Here is a 23,468-nt window from a genome sequence, read left to right as displayed (position 1 = left end):
AAAACAAGCCCCTTTTTCCACTATGGAGTCTATCTGTAAATTCTTGACCATTTGCATTTTTGCAGCCCTTGTCCCAGTGGACTCTGGGGGTCATTTCCTTCCTGGAGCTGTATCTATTGTGCATTTTGACTATTTTGAATACAAGGTCAATATCAAAACTTTGATCTGATGTAATTAGGGGGTCACAGGGGCTGGGTAACATAAAACGGCATGGCATTTGCCTTCCAATTAATTTTGACACTTCAAAGGGCACTAAAACCTTCAAAAGGCACGTTGTTCTTTACTAAGATTAAATAATAATAACAAAACAAGTTTCTTCAACTTAAAGTAAGGAGCAACATTAAAACATAAACGAACAGAAATTATTGCGTATATGAGGGGGTTGCTCCTCCTGAACACCTCGCTCTTTACGCTAAAGTTTGTTAGTACTTAAAATTTTTTTTTATTGTTCTAATTAAACAAAAATAGTGTTTGAGGAGTCGTTCTTAAAGAATTGGGACAGAATTCAAACTTTAGCGTAAAGAGCAAGTAGAATGGGGGGTGCTACTCGTGACCCCATACCAAATATGGGCATAGAGTCATTAGGGAGAACACGTGGTTAATGGGGTCACTGACCTCTTTTCCTAGGTGTCAACAACAGCAACATCAACCTTGAAATTCGCTGAGAGCGAACACTTACAACAACAACAACATCGACCTTGGAACACCTGTGATGTCGACCTCAATTCACCTATCGTGAATCAATAATTCTTCTTAGAAACAACAAATTAATTCCCCTTTCTTGACAGATCAATGAACCAATGACATCATCAGTCAGACTTTAAAAATTTTCGCATAGAAACGATTCTCCAGGAATAGATCTAAGTCATTAATGTCTTTGCCTCGGAAACAACGCTTTTGGTCGAACTCCAAAGGATATTAATAGCCAAATGCCATGGAAACAATTCTCCAAGAAACATCTTAGCGATGAATTGTTTTAGCGCGGGAATCAGGTTTCTTATTAATTTGAAATGCATGAGCGCAGAGATGCCAAAAACAAAAGGAACACGCTGAAGTACGTTTAGGGATTATTTGGTCGAAACTGTTTTAGACAGGTTATGGAACTATTTCGGCGAAACAGTTAGAGAGATTTTAAAAGAAGATTTTTGAAGAGATTTTAGAAGAGAATTTAATGGTGAAACTCTGTGGTCGATATAATACACAAGTTTCATTTGAACAGTGTTGTGAGGTCCTATAACCCAACCCAAAGGGTTCCAATCCTCCTACCCCAACCCCGAAGGAAGCCCCCGGTCCTCAAAGGGCCACCGGCGCCCCCAAAGGCCCACCCAGACCCCCAAAGGCCATCCCTCCGGTCCTCAAAGGTCCATCGAGCTCCCAAAGGACCAACGGGGTCCCAAAGGCCCTCCACCGGTCCCCAAATGTCCCCCAGGCCCCAACTGCTTCCCCGGACCCCCAAAGGCCCTCCCTGTGCCCCAAAGGCCCTCCCTGTGCCCCAAAGGCCCTCCCCGGCCCCCAAAGGTCTCCCGGACCAGAGAAGCGCCGCTGGGATGCGCCGTGGGCCAGGAAAGCGCCACAGGATGTGCCGCAGGGGTGCGCCGGGGGTCAGGAAAGCGCCGCGGGGGATGCGCCATAGGGAGTCACCGCAGGAAAGTGCCGCAGGGGAGGCACCACAGGGATACACCGCAAAAAAAAGGAAACTAAACAGTAAAAATTTCGAAATGTTATCCCCCAAACGCCCTCCTCAGCCCCCCAAAGGCCCTCCCCTGGTCCTCAGAGGTCCCTCGGGCTTCCACAGGGCCAAGCGGCCCCCAAGGGCCCCCCGGGTCCCCAAAGGTCCTCCCCCGGCCCCCCAAAGGTCCACTGGGCTCCCAAAGGCCCTCCCCCGGTCCCCAAAGGTCCCCCGGGCTCCCAAAGGCCCTCCCTGGGCCCCAAAGGCCCTCCCCCGGTCCCCAAACGCCCTCCCTGGGCCCCAAAGGTCCTCCCCCCGTCCCCATACATGCACACAAAAACTTACACACACAAAAAAACTTACACACACACAAAAAAAGACACAAACACATGAAAACTTACACACACACACGCAAACTTCCACACACCGGCACCCCCTTACACCAAGCCACACACCCACTTACACACACACACACACACAAAAACTTACACAAGCACACTAAAACTTACATGCACACAAAAACTTACATGCACACAAAAACTTACACACACAAACAAAAAAAACTAACACACACAAACACACATGAAAAATTACACACACACTAAAAAACTTACACACACACAAAAACTTACACACACACACACACAAAAACATACAAAAGAACACAAAAAAAATTCACACACACACACACACACACACAAAACTTACACACACACACAAACACAAAATCACACACCCACACACCAAATCTAACACACACACGCAAAAAATTACACACACAAAAACATACACACACACACAAATACAAACACAAAAACTTAAAAATACACACAACAACAACAAATTACACACACAAAAACATACACACACACACACACAAAATTACACACACACACAAAAACATAAATGCACACAATAACTTAGACACACAAACTATTACACACACACACAAACACATACACCACAACGATCAATCATGTTAGACCAATAACACTTAGGTGCACACAAAAACTTACACACACACAAAAACATCCACCCACGCATAAAAAAAGACGACCCCACGAACTCACATCAAAACACCCACACACACACACTAACACACACACGCCAAAACTTACACACACACACAAAAACTAACACACACACACACACAAACTTACACACACACACACGCACACAAACTTACACATGCACACGAAAACTTAAAAAACTTACCATGCACGCAAAACGTACGCGCGCGTACGTAGGCTAACCTAGCCTAACCTAACTTAACCTAACCTAACTTAATCTAACCTAACTTAACCTAATCATACACCTAACTTTTTGCCTGTCTCTCACCTAACCTAAGATAACATAAGTGAAGCGTACATGGGCTAACCTAACCTAACTTACCCTAACCTAACTTAATCGCGCCTAACCTTACCGGACTCGACGGAAAAGTCTTGGTTAAATTATCGTGCGATCGCAAGACAATATAACCTAACCTAACTTAGACAGTTAAATTACACCAATAAGTCTGGTAGACTCAGACCCCCATAGTGTGACGGTAGATTTCCATCATTCAAGCTTGTGGACTAGGACCCCAATAATGAGCTAATGCATTTCCACAAATCAAGCTGGTAGCCTGGGACCCCAATCCTGAGCTAGTGGATTTCCACCAGTCGGGCTGGTTGACTAAGACCCCAATTTTCCAACTCTTGCATTTCATGACAGAAATTCAAAATGAACTTCGAAAAATCAAGAGAATGTAACTGTGAGAAGGTAAAGCCCAACAAGTCACTACTGAAATATTCCAACTCTTGCATGTCACGACAGAAATTCAAAATGTAATTTGAAAAATTATGACAATGTAACTGTGATATGGTAAGTGTGTTAGTTGTTGTGTGTGTGTAAGTTTTGGTGTGTGTGTGTGTAAGTTTGCGTGTATGTTCGGAATTTTTCGTGTGTGTGTGTGTAAGTTTTTTTGTGTTTGTGTGTCTTTTTGTGTGAGTGTGTGTAAGTTTTTGTGTGTGTTTTTTGCTGTGTTAATGTAATTTTTTGTGTGCCTGTTAGTTTTTTGCGTGTGTGTGTTAGTTTTTTGTGTGTGTGTGTGTAAGTTTTTGTATGTCTTTGATCTTGTGTGTGTTAGTTTTTTCGTGTGTATGTGTAAGTTTTCGTGTGTGTGTGTAAGTTTTTGTTTGACTTTCATTTTTAGTGTGATTGTGTTAGTGTGTGTGTTTTTTAGTTTTTTTTAGTGTGTGTGTGTGTGTGTGTAAGTTTTTGTGTGTGCGTGTAAGTTTTTGAGTGTGTGTATGTTTTTGTGTGTGTGTAAGTTTTTGTGTGCATGTTTGTTTTTGTGTGAATGTGAGTTTTTGAGTTTGGGTGTAAGTTTTTGTGTGTGTGTGTAAGTTTTGTTTGTATAAGCTTTTGTTTGTGGTTGTAACTTTTTTTGTGTTTTTGTAAGTTTGTTTTTGTTTGTTTTTGTGTGTAAGTTTTTTTTGTGTGTGTGTATGTGTTTGTGTGTGTGTGTGTGTGTGTAAGTTTTTGTGTGTGTAATTTTTGTCGTGTGTGTGTGTTTTTTCGTGTGTGTGTGTTTTAGTTTTGTGTTTTTGTGTGTGTGTGTTTGTAAGTTTTTGTGCGTTTGTGTGTGTGTTTTTTTTGTTTGGTTGTGTTTGTTTTTTTGTGTGTGTGTGTGTGTGTGTGTGTGTTTGTAAGTTTTCGTGTGTGTGTGTGTGTAAGTTTTAGTGTGCATGTGTAAGTTTTTGTGTGTGTGTGTGTGTGTGTGTGTGTGTGTGTGTGTGTGTGTAAGTTTTTGTGTGCATGTAAGTTTTCGTGTGCATGTGTAAGTTTTTGTGTGTGTGTGTGTGTGTAAGTTTTTGTGTGTGTGTAAGTTTTTTTTGTGTGTGTGTAAGTTTTTGTGTGTGTGTGTGTGTGTGAGTTGTTTTTGTGTGTGTGTGTTTTTGTGTATATGTGATTGTTCGTTTTTGTTTTCTTTGTTTATTTCGTGCGCTTTTGTTAGTTTTTGTGTGTGTGTGTGTGTGTATGTTTTTGTGGAGATGTAAGTTTTTGCGTGTGTATTAAAGTTTTCGTGTGTTGGTGTTTATTTTTTCATGTGTGTGTGTGTAATTTTTTGGATCCTTTTTTTTATTTTTTCGTGTGTGTGTGTACGTGTTATTGTGTTGGTTAAATTGTGGGTGTGTGCGTGAAGTTTTTTGCTCATTCATTTAATATTTTTTATTCACTTTTTTTTTTATTTGCTTGTTATTTTTCGTTTGCTAGATTAATAGTTTTTTGCGTATGTTTGCGTGTGTGTGTGTGTGCGTAATTGTTCGTGTGTGTGTATAAGTTTTTGTGTGTGTGTAAGTTTTTGAGAGAGTGTGTAATTTTTTTTTTGTGTTTATGATTTTGCGTAAATGTAAGTTTTTGTGTGCATGTAAGTTTTTGTATGTGGTTGTATGTTTGTGTATGTATGTGTAAGTTTTTGTGTGTGTGTGTGTAAGTTTTTGTTTGAGTTTTCTTTTGTGTGTGGGTGTAAGTTTTTGTGTGTTTTTATGTTTTTGGGTTTGTGTGTTTGTGTTTAAGTTTTTGTGTGTGTGTGTGTGTTTATGTTTGTGTGTGTGTATTTTTTTGTGTGTGTGTATGTGTTTGTTGTTGTATGTTTGTTTTTTTTTGTGTGTGTGTGTGTGTGTAAGTTTTTGTGTGTGTGTATGTTTGTGTGTGTGTGTGTGTAAGTTTTTGTTTATGGGTGTAAGTTTTTGTGTGTGTGTGTGTGTAATATTTTGTGAGTGTATTAGTTTTTGTTTGCATGTATGATTTGTGCGTGTGTAAGTTTGTGTTCTTGTGTGAGTTTTGTTTTTCTGTAAGTTTTTGTGTGTGTGTAAGTTTTTTTGTGTGTGTAAGTTTTGTGTGTGTGTGTGTGTGTAAGTTTTGGCGTGTGTTAGTTTTGGCGTGTGTTAGTTTTGGAGTGTGTTAGTTTTGGGGTGTGTTAGTTTTGGCGTGTGTTAGTTGGGGAGTGTGTAAGTTTTTGAGTGTGTAAGTGATTTAGTGTGTAAGATATGGCGTGTGTATGTTTTGTCGTGTGTAAGTTTTGGCGTGTGTAAGTTTTTGAGTGTGTAAGTTTTGGCGTGTGTAAGTTTTGGCGTGTGTAAGTTTGTGTGTGTGTGTAAGTTTTGGTGTGTGTAAGTTTTTGTGTGTGTGTAAGTTTTGTGTGTGTGTAAGTTTTGTGTGTGTGTAAGTTTTTGTGTGTGTGTAAGTTTTTGTGTGTGTAAGTTTTGTGTGAGTGTAATTTTTTGTGTGTGTAAGTTTTTGTGTGTGTGTAAGTTTGTGTGTGTGTGTAAGTTTTGTGTGTGTGTAAGTTTTGGTGTGTGTAAGTTTTGTGTGTGTGTAAGTTTTGTGTGTGTGTAAGTTTTGTGTGTGTGTAAGTTTTGTGAGTGTGTAAGTTTTGTGTGTGTGTGTAAGTTTTTGTGTGTTTGTAAGTTTTTGTGTGTGTGTGTGTGTAAGTTTTGTATGTGTGTAAGTTTTGTGTGTGTGTAAGTTTTGTGTGTGTGTAAGTTTTTGTGTGTGTAAGTTTTTGTGTGTGTAAGTTTTGTGTGTGTGTGTAAGTTTTGTGTGTGTGTAAGTTTTGTGTGTGTGTAAGTTTTGTGTGTGTGTAAGTTTTGCGTGTGTAAGTTTTGTGTGTGTGTAAGTTTTGTGTGTGTGTAAGTGTGTGTGTGTGTGTAAGTTTTGTGTGTGTGTAAGTTTTGTGTGTGTGTAAGTTTTTGTTTGTGTGTGTGTAAGTTTTTGTGTTTGTGTAAGTTTTGTGTGTGTGTAAGTTTTTGTGTGCATGTTAGTTTTTCCGTGTGGTGTAAGTTTTTGTGTGTGTGTTTTAGTTTTTGTGTGTCTAAGCTTTTGTGTGTTTAAGTTTTGTCGTGTATGTGTGTAAGTTTTCGTGTGTGTTTGTGTGTGTGTAATTTTTTGTGTTCAGGTAATTGTTAGTGTGTGTGTAAGTTTGTGTGTGTGTGTGTGTGTGTAAGTGTTTGTGTGTTTGTTTTTGTTTGCGTGTGTGTGTGTAATTTTTTGTGTGTGTTTGTTAGTTTGTGTGTGTTTGTGTGTGTGTAATTTTTTGTGTGCATTTTTGTTTTTGTGTGGATGTAAGTTTTTCCATGTGTTTTTTAGTTTGTGTGTTTGTGTGTGTAAGCTTTTGTCTGTCTAAGCTTTTTTGTGTGTGTGTTAGTTTTTGTTTGTGTTTGTAATTTTTTTGTGTGTGTTTGTTTGTTTTTGTTTGTTTGTTTATGTTTTTGTGTTTGTTTGTGTTTGTGTTATTTTTTTTGTGTGTAATTTTTTTCGTTTGTTTTTGTTTTTTCGTGTGTGTGTGTGTAAGTTTTGTGTGTGTGTGTGTGTGTGTTTGTATTTGTGGGTGCATTGGTGTTTTTGTTTTTGTGTTGGGCTTTTTCTAGTTTGTGTGTGTGTGTGTGTGTGTGTGTGTGTATGTTTTTTTGTGTTTGTTAGTGTTCGAGTTCTCGTGTAAGTTTTTGTGTGTGTGTGTGTGATTGGTTGTTGTTTGTGTGTGTAAGTTTTTGTGTGTGTGTAAGTTTTGGTGTGTGTGTGTAAAATTTTGTGTGTGTGTGTGTGTGTGTGTGTAGTGTGTGTGTGTGTGTGTGTGTGTGTGTGTAAGTTTTTGTGTGCATGTGTGTATAAGTTTTTGTGTGCATGTAAGTTTTTGTGTGCATGTGTTAGTTTTTGTGTGTGTATGTGTTAGTTTTCTTGTGCGTGCGTGTTTGTTTTTTTGTTTGTGTTTGTAATTTTTGGTGTGTGTTTGTAAGTTTTCGTGTGTGTGTGTATTTTTTAATGTGTATTTGGTTTAGTTTTTGTGTGTGTGTGTGTGTAAGTTTTAGTGTTCTTTTGTAATTTTTAGTGTGTGTGTGTAATTTTTTTAGTTTGTTTTTAATATTTTGTGCGTGTGTGTAATTTTTCGTGTGTATGTAAGATTTTTTGTGCATTTAAGTTTTAGTGTGCTTGTGTTAGTTTTTTTTGTGTGTGTTTGTTTGTGTTTGTGTGTAAGTCTTCGTGTGAGTTTGTGTAAGTTTTTGTGTGTGTGTGTATGTTTTTGTGCGTTTCTTCTAGTTTTAGTGTGTGTGTAAGTTTTTGTGTGCGTGTAAGTTTTTGTGTGCATGTCAGTTTTTGTATGTGGGTGTTAGGTTGTGTTTGTGTGTGTGTAAGTTTTTGTGTGTGTGTGTGTATGTTTTTGTGTGTGTGAGATTTTGCCTGTGTGAGTTAGTTTTTGTGTGTTTGGAATTATATTATTGTATTTGTGTTTTTGTTATTTTTGTTTTTGTTTTTTTGTGTGAGTGTTTGTGTTCTTTTGCTTGTTTGTTGTCGTGTGTTTGTGTGTAAGTTTTTTGTTAGTGTGTGTTTGTGTTTTTGTTTTATTGTTTTTTTGTGTTTGTGTTTTTGTGTTTTTGTAAGTTTTTGTGTGTGTGTGTAAGATTTGTTGCGTGTGTGTGTAAGTTTTTGTGTGTGTTGTGTGTAAGTTTTTGTGTGTGTGTGTGTGTAAGTTTTTGTGTGTGTGTGTAAGTTTTTGTGTGTGTGTAATTTTTTGTGTGTGTGTGTAAGTTAGTGTTGGTTTGCGTAAGTTTTTGTGTGCTATTAAGTTTTTGTGTTTGTGTAAGTTTTTGTGTGTGTGTAAGTTTTTTGTGTGTGTGTGTAATTGTGGTGGTTTGTTTGTAAGTTTTTGTGGTTGAGAAAGTTTTAGTGGTTGTGTAAGTTTTTTTTGTTTTTTTTTTTTTTTGTGTGTGTGTGTAAGTTTTTCTGTGTGTGTGTAAGTTTTGTGTTTTTGTAATTTTTGTGTGTATGTTTTAGTTTTGTGTGTGCGTAAGTTTTGTGTGTGTGTGTGTAATTTTTTTTGTGTGTGTAAGTTTTTGTTTGTGTTTGTGTAAGTTTTCGTGTGTGTGTAATTTTTTGCGTGTGCGTCTAAGATTTGGTGTGTGTTTGTGTGTGCGTAAGTTTTTGTGTGTGTGTAAGTTTTGTGTGTGTGTGTGTGTGTTTAAGTTTTTGTGTGTGTGTAAGTTTTTGTGTGTGTGTAAGTTTTGCGTGTTTGTTTGTATAAGTTTTGTTTGTGTGTAAGTTTTTGTGTGTGTGTAAGTTTTGTGCGTGTGTGTGTAAGTTTTCGTGTGTGTGCGTGTGTAAGTTTTCGTGTGTGTGTGTGTAAGTTTTGGTGTGTGTAAGTTTTGTGTGTGTGTGTAAGTTTTCGTGTGTGTGTGTTGGTGTGTGTAAGTTTTGTGTGTGTGTAAGTTTTTGTGTGTGTGTAAGTTTTGTGTGTGTGTGTTAGTTTTTGTGTGTGTGTAAGTTTTTGTGTGCATGTAAGTTTTCGTGTGCATGTGTAAGTTTTTGTGTGTGTAAGTTTGTGTGTGTGTGTGTGTGTAAGTTTTTGCGTGTGTAAGTTTTTGTGTATTTGTAAGTTTTTGTGTGTGTGTGAGTTTTTGTGTGTTTTTAAGTATTTTTGTGTGTGTGTAATTTTGTATTTGTGTGTGTTTTTGTGTATGTGTGTAAGTTTTTTTGTGTGTGTAAGTTTTTATGTTTGTGTGAGTTTTGTGTGTGTGTGTAAGTTTTGGTGTGTGTGTGTAAGTTTTTTGTGTGTGTGTGTGTGTGTGTAAGTTTTTGTATGTGCGTATAAGTTTTTGTGCGTGTGTGTAAGTTTTTGTGTGTGTGTGTGTGTTTGTGCGTGTGGGTGCGTGTGTCTGCGTTTTTGTGCGCGTGTGAGTGATTGTGTGGGTGTGTTGTTTTGTGTGTGGGCGTGTGTTAGTGTGTGTGTGTATATGTGTGTGTATGTGTGTGTGTGTGCATGTGATTGTATATGTGTTTTTGTGTGTGTGTGTTTATGTGTTTGTGTTTTTAGGTGTGAGTGAGTGTGTACGTGGGTGTTATTTTTTGTGTTTGGTGTTGTTTTTTTTTGTGTGTTTGTAAGTTTTTGTGTGTGTGTGTGTAAGTTTTTTTGTGTGTGTGTGTGTGTAAGTTTCTGTGTGTGTGTGTATGTGTAAGTGTTTGTGTGTGTGTGAGTTTTGTGTGTGTGTGTGTGTGTTTAAGTTTGTGTGTGTGTGTAAGTTTTTGTGTATGTGTGTAAGTGTTTGTGTATGTGTGAGTTTTAGTGTGTGTGTGTATGTATTTGTGTGTTTGTGTATTTTTGTCAGTGTTTGTGTGTGTGTGTGTGTCAGTTTTTTTGTGTGTGTGTTTGATGTTTTTGTGTGTGTGTTTGTAAGTTTTGTGTGTGTGTGTATGTGTGTGTGTGTGTGTGTGTGTGTGTGTGTGTGTATGTGTAAGTTTTTGTGAGTGTGTGTGTGTGTGTGTGTGTGTGTGTTTGTTTGTGTGTGTATTTTTTGTGTGTGTGTAAGTGTGTGTGTGTGTGTGCGTGTGTGTGTGTGTGTTTTTGTGTGTGTTTGTGTGTGTGTGTGAGTTTTGTGTGTGTGTGTGTGTGTGTGTGTGTGTGTGTGTGTGTGTGTGTGTGTGTGTGTGTGTGTGTGTGTGTGTGTGTGTGTGTGTGTGGGTGTTTGTGTGTTTGTGTGTGTGTGTGTGTGTGTGTGTGTGTGTGTGTGTGTGTGTGTGTGTGTGTGTGTGTGTATGTTTTGTGTGTGTTCGTTAGTTTTCGTGTGTGTGTGTGTAAGTTTTCGTGTGTGTGTGTGTGTGTGTGTGTGTATGTGGGTGTGTGTGTGTGTGTGTGTGTAAGTTTTGTGTGTGTGTGTAAGTTTTTGTGTGTGTGTGTGTGTGTGTGTGTGTGTGTGTGTGTGTGTGTTTGTCTGTGTTTGTGTGTGTGTTTGTTTTTTTTTGTGTGGGTGTGTGTGTTTTTTTGTTTGGGTGTGTTTTTGTTTGTGTAAGTTTTTGTGTGTGTCTTAGTTTTGGCGTGTGTGTGTAAGTTTTTGTGTGTGAGTGTTAGTTTTCGCGTGTGTGTGTAAGTTTTCGTGTGTGTGTGTAAGTTTTTGTAACTGCCTTTAAGTTTTCGATAGTGTGTGTAAGTTTTTATTTTAATTTTATTTCGTATGTTATTGTAATTTCTCTTATGCTTGTTTAAGCGTTTTTGTATGTGTGTGTGTGTAATTTTTTGTGTGCGTCTAATTTTTTGAGTGTGTGTGTGTATGTTTTAGTGTGTGTAAGTTAGTTTTCGGGTGTGTATGTGTGTTCGTTTTTGTGTGTGTGTTTTTTATTGTTTTAGTTTGTGTATTATTTTTTTGCTGAGTATTTGTTCTTTTGAGTGTTTTAGTTTTTGTGTGTGTGTGTGTATGTTAGTGAGTGTGTGTTTATTTTATTTTGTGTGTGTTTTCTTGTTTTTTTTTTTGTGTGTAAGTTTTTGTGTGTGTGTGTGTAATATTGTGCATGTGTATTTTTTTTTTTTTTTATGTGTGTGTGTGTTAGTTTTTGTGTGTGTTTTATTGTGTGTGTGTCATTTTTGTCGTGTGTGTGTTAGTTTTCTTGTGTGTGTGTGTAAGTTTTTGTGTGAATGTAAGTGTTCGTGTGAATGTGTAAGTGTTTGTGTGTGTAGTTTGTGTGTGTGTGTGTAAGTTTTGGCGTGTGTGTGTAAGTTTTCGTGTGTGTGTGTGTTAGTGTTTGTGTGTGTGTGTGAGTGTTTGTGCGTGTGTGTTAGTTTTTGTGTGTGTGTAAGTTTGTGTGTGCTTGTAAGTTTGTGTGTGGATGTTTGATTTTGAGTGTTGGTTTTAGTTTTTTTTTTTGTGTGTTAGTTTTTGTGTGTGTAAGATATTGTGTGTTGATAAAAGTTTTTTGTGTTTTTTTGTAAGTTTGTGTGTGTGTTTTTGTGTGTGTGTGTATTTATTTGTGTGTGTATGTTTTTTTTTTGTGTGTTTTTATTTAATTTTGTGTGTGTGTGTGTGTGTATGTGTAAGTTTTTTTTTTTGTAATTTTTGGCTCGTCTTTTTAAGTTTTCGTGTTTTTTTTTTTTAGTGGTTTTTGTTTGTGTTTGTGTTTTCAAGTTTGTGTGCATGAGTGTTTTAGTTTTTTTTGTGTTCTTGTGTTAGTTTTTTTGTATGTGTGTGTGTGTGTAAGTTTTTGTGTGTGTGTATTTGTTTTCGTGTGTGTGTGATTGTACGTGTGTGTGTGTGTGTGTGTAAGTTTTGTGTGTGTGTGTGTAAGTATTTTATTTAATGTAATTTTGCGCTTGAATGTAATTTTTATTGTGCTTGTGTTCTTTTTTGTGTGTGTGTGTGTGTTTCAGTTTTTGTGTTTGTGTGTGTGTGTGTAAGAGTTTGCTTGTTTTTTTATTTTTTCGTGTGTGTGTGTGTGTATGTTTTCGTGTGAATGTTTTTGTGTTTGTGTGTGTGAGTTTTGTGGTGTGTGTGTAAGTTTTGGTGTGTGTATGTGTAAGTTTTGTGAGTGTTTGTGTGTGTAAGTTTTTGTGCGTGTGTGTGTGAGTTTTATTGTGTTCTTGTGTTAGTTTTTGTGTGTGTATGTGTGTGTGTGTTAGTTTTTGTGTGTGTGTCAGTTTTTGTGTGTGTGTGTGAGTTTTCGTGTGTTTGTGTGTGTTAGTTTTGTGTGTGTTTGTGTGTGTGTGATTTTTTGTGTGCATGTAAGTTTTTGTGTGCATGTAAGTTTTCGTGTGCATGTGTAAGTTTTTTGTGTGTGTTTGTGTGTGTAAGTTTGTTTGTGTGTAAGTTCTGGGGCGTGTGTGTTAGTGTTCGTGTGTGTGTGTGTGTGTAAGTTTTTTCTGTGTGTGTGTTTTCTATTTGTAGTGCGTGTGATTGTGAGTTTTTTTTTGGTTTATTTTGTAAGTTTGTTTGTATTTGTGTGTGTTTTTGTGTGTATTTTTTTGTGTGTTTGTAAGATTTGGAGTGTGTATGTGTTTTTTCTTTTTTGTGTGTGTGAGTAATATTCTTGTGTGTGTGTGTGTGTTAGTTTTTGTGTGGTTGTAAGTTTTTGTGTGCATGTAAGTTTTAGTGTGCTTGTGTAAGTTTTTTTGTGTGTGTGTGTGTGTAAGTTTGTGTTTGTGTGTGTGTAAGTTTTGGAGTGTGTGTGTAAGTTTTCGCGTGTGTGTGTAAGTTTTCATGCTTGTGTGTGTGTTAGTTTGTGTGTGTGTGTTGTATTTGGTTTTCTTTTTTTTTTTTGTGTTTTATTTTTTTAGAGGGGTGTGTCATTTTTTTTTGTTTGTTCATTTTTTTTTGTTGGATCTTTTGTATGTTTTTGTGTGTGTGTGTGTAAGTTTTTGTTTGTCTTATTTATTTCTTGGTGATGTTTGTTTTTTTTTTTTGTTTTTAAGTTTGTGTGTGTGTGTGTGTGTGTAAGTTTTTTTGTGTGTTTGTTTTTTTTTTGTGTGTGTGTAAGTGTGTGTGTGTGTTTGTTTGTGTGTGTTTGTTTTGGCGTGTTTTTTTTTGTTTTCGTTCGTGCGTTTGTTAGTTTTGTGTGTGTGTGTGTGTGTGTGTGTGTGTGTAAGTTTTTGTGTGTGTGTGTGTGATTATTTTTTTTGTTCATGTATTATTTTGTTTTTGTGAATGTGTTTTTGTGTAAGTTTGTTTATGTGTGTTATTTTTTGAGTGTGTGTGTGATTTTTAGTGTGTGTGTGTGAGTGTATAAGTTTGCGTGTGTGTGTGTGTGTGTGTAAGTTTTTTTGTGCATGTAAGTTTTTGTGTGCATGTAAGTTTTCGTGTGCATGTGTAAGTTTTTGTGTGTGTGTGTGTGTGTGTGTAAGTTTTTGTGTGTGTGTGTGTGTAAGTTTTGGCGTGTGTGTGTAAGTTTTTGTGTGTGTATGTAAGTTTTCGTGTGTGTGTGTAAGTTTGTGTGTGTGTGTGTAAGTTTTTGTGTGTGTGTAAGTTTTTGTGTGCATGTATGGGGACCGGGGGAGGACCTTTGGGGCCCAGGGAGGGCGTTTGGGGATCCGGGGAGGCCCTTGGGGCCCGGGGAGGACGTTTGGGAGCCCGGGGGACCTTTGGGGACCGGGGGAGGGCCTTTGGGAGCCCAGTGGACCTTTGGGGGCCGGGGGGTGGACCTATGGGGGCGGGGGGGCCCCTGGGGGGCGGGTTGGCCCTTTGGGAGCCCGGGTGACCTCTGAGGACCTGGGGAGGACCTTGGTGGGACGTTGGAGGGAGTTTGGAGGAGAAAATTTCGAAAATTTTACTTTGGAGTTTACTTTTTTTTGTGGTGCATCCCTGTGGCGCATCCTGAGGCACTTTCCTGTGGTGCCTGCCTGCGGCGCACCCCCCGCGGCGCTTTCCTGACCCACGGCGCATCCCTGCTGCACAGCCGGCGGTGCTGGCCGGGCCCACGGCGCATCCCGGTGGAGCTTCTCGGGTCTGGGGGCCCTTTGGGGGCCGGGGGGAGGGCCGTTGGGGAACCGGGTGGGCCTTTGGGGCACAGGGAGGGCCTTTGGGGGTCCGGGGGGCAGTTGGGGGCCTGGGGGACATTTGGGGACCGGTAGAGGGCCTTTGGGACCCCGTTGGTCCTTTGGGAGCCCGATGGGCCTTTGGGGGGCCCGGGGATGGCCTTTGGGGGTCTGGGGGGGCCTTGGGGGGCGCCGGTGGCCCTTTGAGAGCTTGGGGGGCCTTTGAGGACCGGGGGCTTCCTTCGGGGTTGGGGTAGGAGGATTGGAACCCTTTGGGGTTGGGTTAGAGGACCTCACAACACTGTTCAAATGAAACTTGTGTATTATAACGACCATAGAGTTTCACCATTAAATTCTCTTCTAAAATCTCTTCAAAAATCATCTTTTAAAATGTCTCTAACTGTTTCGCCGAAATAGTTCCATAACCTCTCTAAAACAGTTTCGCCCAAATAATCCCTAAACGTAATTCAGCGTGTTCCTTTTGTTTTTGGCATCTCTGCACTAATGCATTTCAAATTAATAAGAAACCTGATTCCCGCGTTAAAACAATTCATCGCTAAGATGTTTCTTGGAGAATTGTTTCCATGGCCTTTGGCTATTAATATCGTTTGGAGTTCGACCAAAAGCGTTGTTTCCGAGGCCAAGACATTAATGACTTGGATCTATTCCTGGAGAATCGTTTCTATGCGAAAATTTTTAAAGTCTGACAAATGATGTCATTGGTTGATTGATCTGTCAAGAAAGGGGAATTAATTTGTTGTTTCTAAGGGGAATTATTGATTCACGATAGGTGAATTGAGGTCGATATCACAGGTGTTCCACCGTCGATGTTGTTGATGTTGTAAGTGCATGCTCTCAGTGAGTGTCAAGGTCGATGTTGTTTTTGTTGACACATTGGATAAAGAGGTCATTGACCCCATTAACAACGTGTTCTCCCTAATGACTTTATGCCCATATTTGGTGTAGGGTCACGAGTAGCACCCCCCATTCTACTAGAGCAAAGCGTTGCGGAGGAGTAGCCCCCCTCATATATGCAATAATTTCTGTTCGTTTTAAGTTTTAATGTTGCTCCTTACTTTCAGTTGAAAAAACCTTTTTTTTTATTTAAATAATGCCAGGAAATAATGATTGTTTTTTAAATAATGCCAGGAAATCTGGCTACTCCTCCACAGAAAATCCCTCCTCTCCAAGAATTTAATCTCTAGACAGTTCAGTCTTGGTGAAAATTTACCCTGGATAATTACCCTTAGCATCTCCACGTGTAAAGTTGAGCTGGCAATGAGAAAGCAAGACATAAGAAGAATTTTGCATACGAATTCTGGCAAATTTTCACAGTGTAAAATTTTCCCTGAAAAATTCACCCTCTGGAAACTTCCCTCTCCATGGAAAAACCCACAAGTAGAACCCCCCCCCCCAGAAAATGTATGCATGCTTCCCAATAACAAATATTATATGTAAACAATCGACAAATTTTGTAACTTATACCTTTCCCCAGGGGATGTGGGGGGTCATGACTATCTCCAAATGCATATTTATTCGGCCTTTCAACTATGCTGAACAAAATGGTTATCTCAAAATTTTGATCGGACGATTGTGAGAAAAAAAGGGCGTGGGAGGGGACCTAGTTGCCCTCCAATTTTTCTGGTCACTTAAAAAGGGCACTAGAACTTCTAATTTCTGGTCAAACAAGCCCTCTCTTGATATTCTAGGACTACTGGGTTGATACAATCACCCCTGGGAAGAATAAACAAAACAAAAAAACAAATAAGCATGCATCCACGATCTTTCTTCTGGCAAAAAATACAAAATTCTACATTTTTTCAGATAGGCGCTTGAAACCTCTACATTAGAGTTCTCTGATATGCAGAATTTGATGGTGTGATTTTCATAAGGATGGTATGACTTTAGGGAGTGGTTCCTCTTTTTTTCAAAAATCAGTTAAAATTTCTCAGGCTTGTAACCATTGTTGGGTAAGATCAAACTTGATGAAACTTAAATATTTGAAATCAGCATAAAACCCCAATTCTTTTCATATATCTATTGGTATCAAAATTCCGTCTTCTAGAGTTCTAGTTACTATTGGCCTGGGTCACTCTTTACTTACAGTCTGTTTTGAAATGACTAGGGCATTGCCTCTGATGCAATGGCCAAACTAAAATCCAAATAGTTCTACAAATAGAGAGCAGATTTAAAGCTTTACTGAATTTCACACATCCACTGCAAATAATCAGTAAGTTCACTTTTAATAGTGGGTTACATGGGATGTTTATAAAAGCATCCTTCATACCTAATGACTGGGTGAAAAACTACTTTGTGTTTTGACCTAGGATAAAAAATTCAAATCAAGTATTTTAAGATTCATAGTAAAAAAAACTGAAAAAAAATTCTTTCAGAATTTTTTAATTTCAGGGGAAAAGTCTAAAATTAAATATTGGAGAAAAAATTTCCAAAAAATAATACATCTTTTCCTCAAAAGATAGGGCTGCTCATTACAAACTTGCAGCACTATGCATTTATGTTCAAAGTACCATTCTTTTCTTTCTACAGTTTTCTCAAAGACCCTTCCATTTCAAGACATAACAATGCAACAATTTTTTTTTTTTTTTTTCTCAACAATCTTTGGTATATGTTTATCACTGATGTTGCATTGTATCCCCTTGTTTCATGCAGTGTTAGAAATTAAGCTGACATGTGCAAATTACTGATTTAAACAATCTAAAACATCTTCACTAACATTAGAGATGTTTCCAGGAAATTTAAATCCCAGGAAAATTTCCTAACATCTGAACCACTCACGAAATTATGTAGGGCACTAAGATAACTCCCGATAAGCTTCTTCAAGCATTTTATGACTCTTTCACTTATGTTTCTATACCTGTGTTGAATTAACATAAAATCACTGTAATTCACTGTTCAAAAAATTGCACATTACAGCGAGTCACCAGAAGGGCCAAGCAACAATTGCTTCACAGGACTCTCATCAATAAACTATCCATTGTAGGCGATTGAAGCACATGCAATATTTTCAATAGCTTCGATTCTTAGATAAAAGAAAACATAGATTAACTTTATAGATTAACCTTGATAGCATAGTTAAATAGCAAAGAAGGTTTAGCATTTGAGAAATTTACATATTTTAGAGTTATTTAGAATTAGAAGTGAACATTAGAGATTTCCTCTGGCATTAATAGTACCAAAGTTTCACATATCTAGGTAGACACAAGAGAATAGTTTAATGCCAAAGAAATTCTGGTATTTGAGGATTTTGTGTACTTTAGTTGGCTATGCAGAACTAAAAGCAAATGCTTAGATTTCCTCTGATATTAATAATACCAAAGTTTTATATATCTAGGTAGACACAGGAGAAAAAAATCAGCCATTTTCTTAAGACTTCACATCAAAAACCTGTAATTTTTAAAAATAAGAAAAAAATACTTTGCTGCATTGACATCTTTAAAATACCCAAAAGATTCAATAAATTATTTTTTTTTTCTTAGTTACAATGCAATGGGTGATATTTGTAAAGTGCATTGTTTCAGATTGTTAGTTTGTCAATTACAGCCAAGAGCTTAAGTTGAAATTTTTTCTTTGCAATTACCTGATTCTCAAGAAGGGTCATGGTAGCCTCAAGTTTGTAAAGTCGCTCATTTAAATGCAGTAACTTCCTTTCAGAGGTTTGGATAAATATATCCAGAAGCCTTGCTGATTCTTCAATAAAATGGTTCACAAAAGCAACTATTCTTCTTTGATTTATTGGTTCTAGCTGTAAAATATGCAACTTGAACATAAGAAATTTGGCAGAATTTATGCGTCAAGAGGATATGATCTCCTAAGCATAGCTTTACGGGGGGGGGGATCTGCTATTGGGACAACATAGAAGACTTTGCTAATAGCATTATGACAAAATCATGTAAATACTTTTTAACATAGAAATTTTGGCCTCAAAAAGGTCTCTTTTTAAGCATTGTCTGGGCACACCTACCAATCTGCCTCCTCTTAAATGCAGCCTTAAATGGCATAGTGGTTTCTTTAGTAGACAAATAATGGTAAAAACAATTGTTTAGAATGGATAGGAGAAATATCAGTATTCAAGTTTGTTTATTGATCTTAGTATTGAGCAATGCTTGGTTACAGCTTAAGGATGACTGTTCGCATACAAGGAGAGAAAGGCATATATAATATATATATATATATATATATATATATATATATATATATATATATATATATATATATATATATATATATATATATATATATATATATATATATATATATATATATATATATATGTATATATATATATATATATATATATATATATATATATATATATATATATATATATATATATATATATATATATGTATATATATATACAGGGTTTTCTTCCTCTATAAAAGGACTCTCCCCTTCCCTGGTCCCTTCACTCCACCATCAGCCTGTGTATTTAATTTGAAGAAAAGAATCATGTATGAAAAATCCATAAAGAAAATATAATTTTAATTATATATTCAAACATCCAGGAGGAGAGGGGATAAAGTCAAGTGAAGCACTTTTTGGAATGATATATAAAAGTACTTTAAAATTTAATTAAGCAGTTTCAGGGTTCGGACTGGTTGGTTAGTATCAAATTATAGGCTCTGTCCTATTTTTATAGGATTTCCCAGGCCAACATATAGGATTCGGAAGTCCTGGGGATCAGAGATGTGGTAGATGGCGTGAAATGCCTGGTCAGATAAATTCATCATTTCCCTATGAGGACCAATATCGAACAGGTATCAGTAACTCTTTCATGCCAGCGTTGTTGGTTGTCTCGTCATATTCTAGTACAAAATATGACAGAATGTCCTTCACAAGCATTTGCTTACAGTAAGGATGCAGCGTATTGGTGATCAGATACGTGAGTTTCTTCGCACATAGGGATATTCCATCGGGGATCTTACCCGGGAACATCGCATGGAAGGTTACGACAATATGGTCTAAAGAGTTACCAGACATGGAACGCTGTACCGTCTGAAGTGCCCATATCAACTCAGCTTTATAAGCGGCATCACGCTCACAAAACATTTTTGTACCAACTAATGGTTTATCCTTGGTTGTTTCATTAAATCGAGATTGTCCGGTCAGGTGAAGCTGTAGTGGATGTAGTTGAGTAGTAACTGCGGCTTTGTGTTCTGCAGATTGTATATGTTGGTTTAGCTGAGCAACCTCAGCTGTGCAACCAAGATTTTCCAAGCAGAGTTTTCAAAAGAACGAGTACTGGTTGTTCCCAGTCATGAACCATTCGCCAATCTTTCTACCGCTGCAATCCGTCTTAGCATACCATGAACTATTAAACTTGGTAGGTCCCATACGTAATTACCAAGCATCACATGCAAAATGGCATCCCGCAATTAAAAAACCATAAAACGAAAAAATGTGGATATGTCTGATACTGGGCCGTATTCGCATCTGCCTTTTATAGCGTTCGTTCAGCCAGGAAACGCATAAGTCGCAAGAAAGAACTCCAGTCTCATTAAGCAGAGATTGATAGCCTATATACTGATCTTCACTCATTTTGGACAGGCCCAGCACAACAAAAAACAAAACATAGGCTACTAAGTCAGCACAAAATGAGAGAAGAACAAAAATAGAAACAAAAAACTCAGACAGAAAACATAGAGGCTACAAAGAAAGAAATAAGGAAAAAACCTAAAAAGAAGTCAGCTAAATCAACAGTAAGCAACAAAAGATAGTGAAAAAGAAGAAGAGATCACAGGTATACGACCTCGTAGCCATTCTACACCAGGAGTCAAAACAAGGGGGATGAAAAGAAATAAAAACAGACGGTTTAAGAAAAACGAAGAAAAAGAGAAAGAATCTGGAACGTTGAAACACATCGAAAATATGGAAGCTATCCTGAATAGCATTACACCGGTGTTGTTGGTGGACTAGTACGTGGATAATACATTGGTGAACATGGTAGAAGTAGAAATGAATACGTCAACATCATCGAGTGGATCAGAAAAAGAGAAAAAGAAAGCAAAAACTGGTGAAGAAGAGGAGAATGAAACGAGATTAGAATTGGATCCAAAAAGCTTATAAGTTTAAATGTAAATGGACTGAAGCAAAGAAAGAGACAACAGTTTCTAAGAGACTTTCTGATGACAGAAAGTATAGAATTAGCTTTTGTACAAGAAAGTGATACTGATAATTTAAAAAGCGTAAAACCCGAATACAAATACTTAACAAACACGTGCATTGGTGACGATAGTGTAGCAGTGGTATATAAACGTCAGTTTGAGCCAAAAAATGTCAGAATCAACGAAGAAGGAAGAATTATCAGTTGTGTGATAAATGGAAGAACATATATCAATGTTTATGCACCATCCGGATTCCGGATCCCAAAATAGGAAAAACGGAGAGAAATTTTTCCGGCAAGACATTGCAGTATTTATCCTCCAATGAATTAATATTACTTGGAGATTTTAACTGTGTATCAAGTAAGAAAGACGCCATAGCCCGAGAAGGTAATATTTGCAGAGCATTGGTTGAGCTAATAAATGAGCTGGAACTGGTAGATGTCTAGGAGGGAGTTAAGAGGATAAACAGCTTTACAAGAATAAACTGGGTAGGAAAACATGGAGGTGGAGCAAGACTTGACAGAGTTTATGCATCAAAAGTAATGTTAAGAATGGTAAACATAGAACACAAGATAGTGTCTTTCACTGACCACAATGCAGTGTTAGTGAAAAAATGCAAGGAAAAAGAAAGAAATCTACATGGGAAATGAAAACTGCAGTCTTAGGAAGTGATTAATGTAAGACAAAGATAGGGAAGCTATTGAAAACGATGAAGGAAATACATCCCAAGCTACTACCCAAATACTGGAAACAGACGATGAAGTCCAGAATTATGCAAGAGGTAAAGAAAATTTCACTAGAATCATCAAAAACTAGTGATGAGTATCTGAAATTTCTTTATAGAATAGTTTATGAACTAAAAAGAGAGATAAATGAAGGGAGAAATTCAAATAAGGAATATTTCGAGACTCTATTTGAAATAAGAGAAATAGAACAAAAGAAGGCAGAAGCCTATAGGATAAGAGCAAAATGCGAGGACCAGATAAGGAATGAACAACTAACAACAACACTTATTTTCAAGGAGAAAAAGCAAGCAAAAGAAACTATTCTTAAAAGAGTTAAAAAGAAATATGGGGTAATAACTGAGAAAATGGAAGATATCATGGAAAAAGTAAGATCCTTCTTCAAGAATGTATTTATAAGAGAGACAGAAGAAGAAAAGGAGAGAGTGGACAAATTTTTTCGAAAGATTGAATATAATCAAGTGACAGAGGAAGAAAATAATATACTAATAGCAAAAATAACAAAAGAAGAAATGAAAAAAGCTATTATGGAAACGGAAAACAATAAAACACCAGGACTTGATGGAATACACTACAAATTTTATAAGACACATGTTGAACAAATCACAGAACATCTGTCAGATATTTTTAATGAATTACTAAACAATGATGATATCAAGATACAGTGTTTAGGGATGATGAAATTAATACCAAAAAAAGGTAGCCCTGAAGACCTCAACAACTGGAGGCCAGTTAATATCACAGATTGCGATTACAGAATTATGTCTAAAGTATTAGCAAACCGTCTAAAAAAAGGTGCTACCATCCATACTAAGTGTAAACCAAAGAGGAGGACTAGAAAACCATAAAACAGCAGATGTACTGGCCAATATAAGAGACGTAATAATACAAGCAGGAAGTCGAAAGGTAAAAAAGAAAATAAAGTATAGGATAACAAGTTATGATATTAAAAAGGCCTTTGATAAAATAAAATAAGAAAAAAATATTAGTATGGATCATGAATTACTACGGTTTCCACAAGACATCCATAAAATGGATCAATAGGATAATTGAAAAAATAGTACAGGTAATTTGTGTGAATAGTGATGTTACAGGAGTATTTGAAGCAGAAACTGGAGTGCACCAAGGATGCCCACTGAGCCTTTTAATGTTTGAAATACATTTTGACCTGTTACTTCAATATTTATCTAAGGAAATGAATGGCATTATAATAGAAAATGTGGCAATGAAGTTGAACAGTTTTGTAGATGATTTGACAACATACACAGAAACTGAAGATGATTTCAAAGTGGCTGTTCAGTGCATAGTTGAATATTGTGACATCTACAAGCTACAGCTCAATAGAAATAAGTGTGAAATGCTATCACTGGGAGACGAAGTAGAAGAGGTGTATGAGGGGATCCTGAGAAAGGAAAAAATTAAAATATTGGGTGTGTTTTTTCAAAGAAGTTGGAGCCGAACGGAAAGTGAAAATTGGATAAGTACAATATTGAAATTCAGAATGCCCTTAGACAAGGATATGGAAGAGGTATGACAGTTCAACAGGGAGCCCAGTATGTGAATATTTATGCTTGCCCGGTTTTATGGTATCTGTTCTTTGTTTCTCAACCCAAAAAGAGACACTTAAAGCAGATTGTGTGTGCAATTTACCAGTACATATGGAATGAAAAATTTCCATCTAAATTGAAAACAGACAATATGTTCATATATAGAAATCATGGAGGCCTTCAGGTCATACATGTGGAATGTAAGATGAAAGAACTAATTATTAGGACAATGTTGGAACAAGTGACAAGGAAAAAAGAATCACCAACAAGTGCTTGGTATGAAATATGAAAAAGAAAAGAAATATCCTCCAAAATATAATCAAGCATTTGAAGAAATTTATGAAATAGAAAAATTAGGAATGTCACTTGAGATAAGTGGGAAAACTGACAAAGTAAAACTTAAGGAATATTATGAAAAAAAGAAGCAGCTTCTTCCACTAAAAATAATTGAAAATGGAAGTTATAGTGAAGAAGAGGCAGACAAAAGTTTCATACTACTAGAAAGTTGCTTATTGCCACCAAAAGTTAAAGAACATATGTTTTTCTTTATGCATAATTTGTTACCCACAGAAGAGTCAAAAGTAAAGATGAATATGAGTGGTAGTAATGGACTTTGTCAGCTATGCGAGAAAATACTAGAAACGCAATATCATGTAAAGTTAGAATGTGAAAAACAAGAAACTAATGTACAAGGACTGAGGACTTTACTGGCAAGTATTACAGGTAAAAAAGATGTAATTAATTAAGAGAAAGCTGTGTACCTCAAAGTAGATGATTATGCCTATACAAGCACAATAGTGTATATAGTATCGCTTTTTTTGTTATTGCATGTGGAAGCAAAAAGAAAAGCAGAAGGAAGATTATGAACTGTAAGAAAACTGAGAACGTGTTTGGTATAAAGTAGAAGGGAATAGTTTTTGTGTCTTGGTGGGCAAGGATGTGCTGTTAAAAAAAGGGAAAAAAATAATAATAATAAAAGGAGAGTTGAGAAAACATTATAGGGTTTAAGGTTTTACATTTGTATGATTTTTGCTTTTTCATTTTGTGGTAAGGATCTAGGTAGAAGAGTAGAAAATGGAGTTTTTAATTTTGGTATATGGAATCAGAGCAGAT

The 23,468-nt window shown here is 36.9% G+C and overlaps 1 protein-coding gene across 2 annotated transcripts in view; it reads right to left on the bottom strand.

The window, feature by feature from the left end:
• Window positions 1-23,468, bottom strand: part of CCDC53 (Coiled-coil domain containing 53) — a 29,882-nt gene that overhangs the window by 3,905 nt on the left and 2,509 nt on the right. For both annotated transcript variants that reach the window (XM_089100356.1, XM_089100364.1), the window contains exon 2: window positions 17,539-17,703. In XM_089100356.1, the coding sequence (XP_088956482.1) occupies window positions 17,539-17,703 (165 nt within the window). The remainder of the gene's footprint in view (window positions 1-17,538; window positions 17,704-23,468) is intronic.

Source organism: Artemia sp. Qi Xiang Cuo, chromosome 2 (assembly GCF_049724085.1).
Source record: "Artemia sp. Qi Xiang Cuo chromosome 2, ASM4972408v1, whole genome shotgun sequence".
In the NCBI taxonomy this organism is placed as follows: Eukaryota; Metazoa; Arthropoda; class Branchiopoda; order Anostraca; family Artemiidae; genus Artemia; species Artemia sp. Qi Xiang Cuo.
The sequence above is the reverse complement of the archived record's forward strand: the minus strand, read 5'-3'. Positions and strand labels throughout refer to the sequence as shown.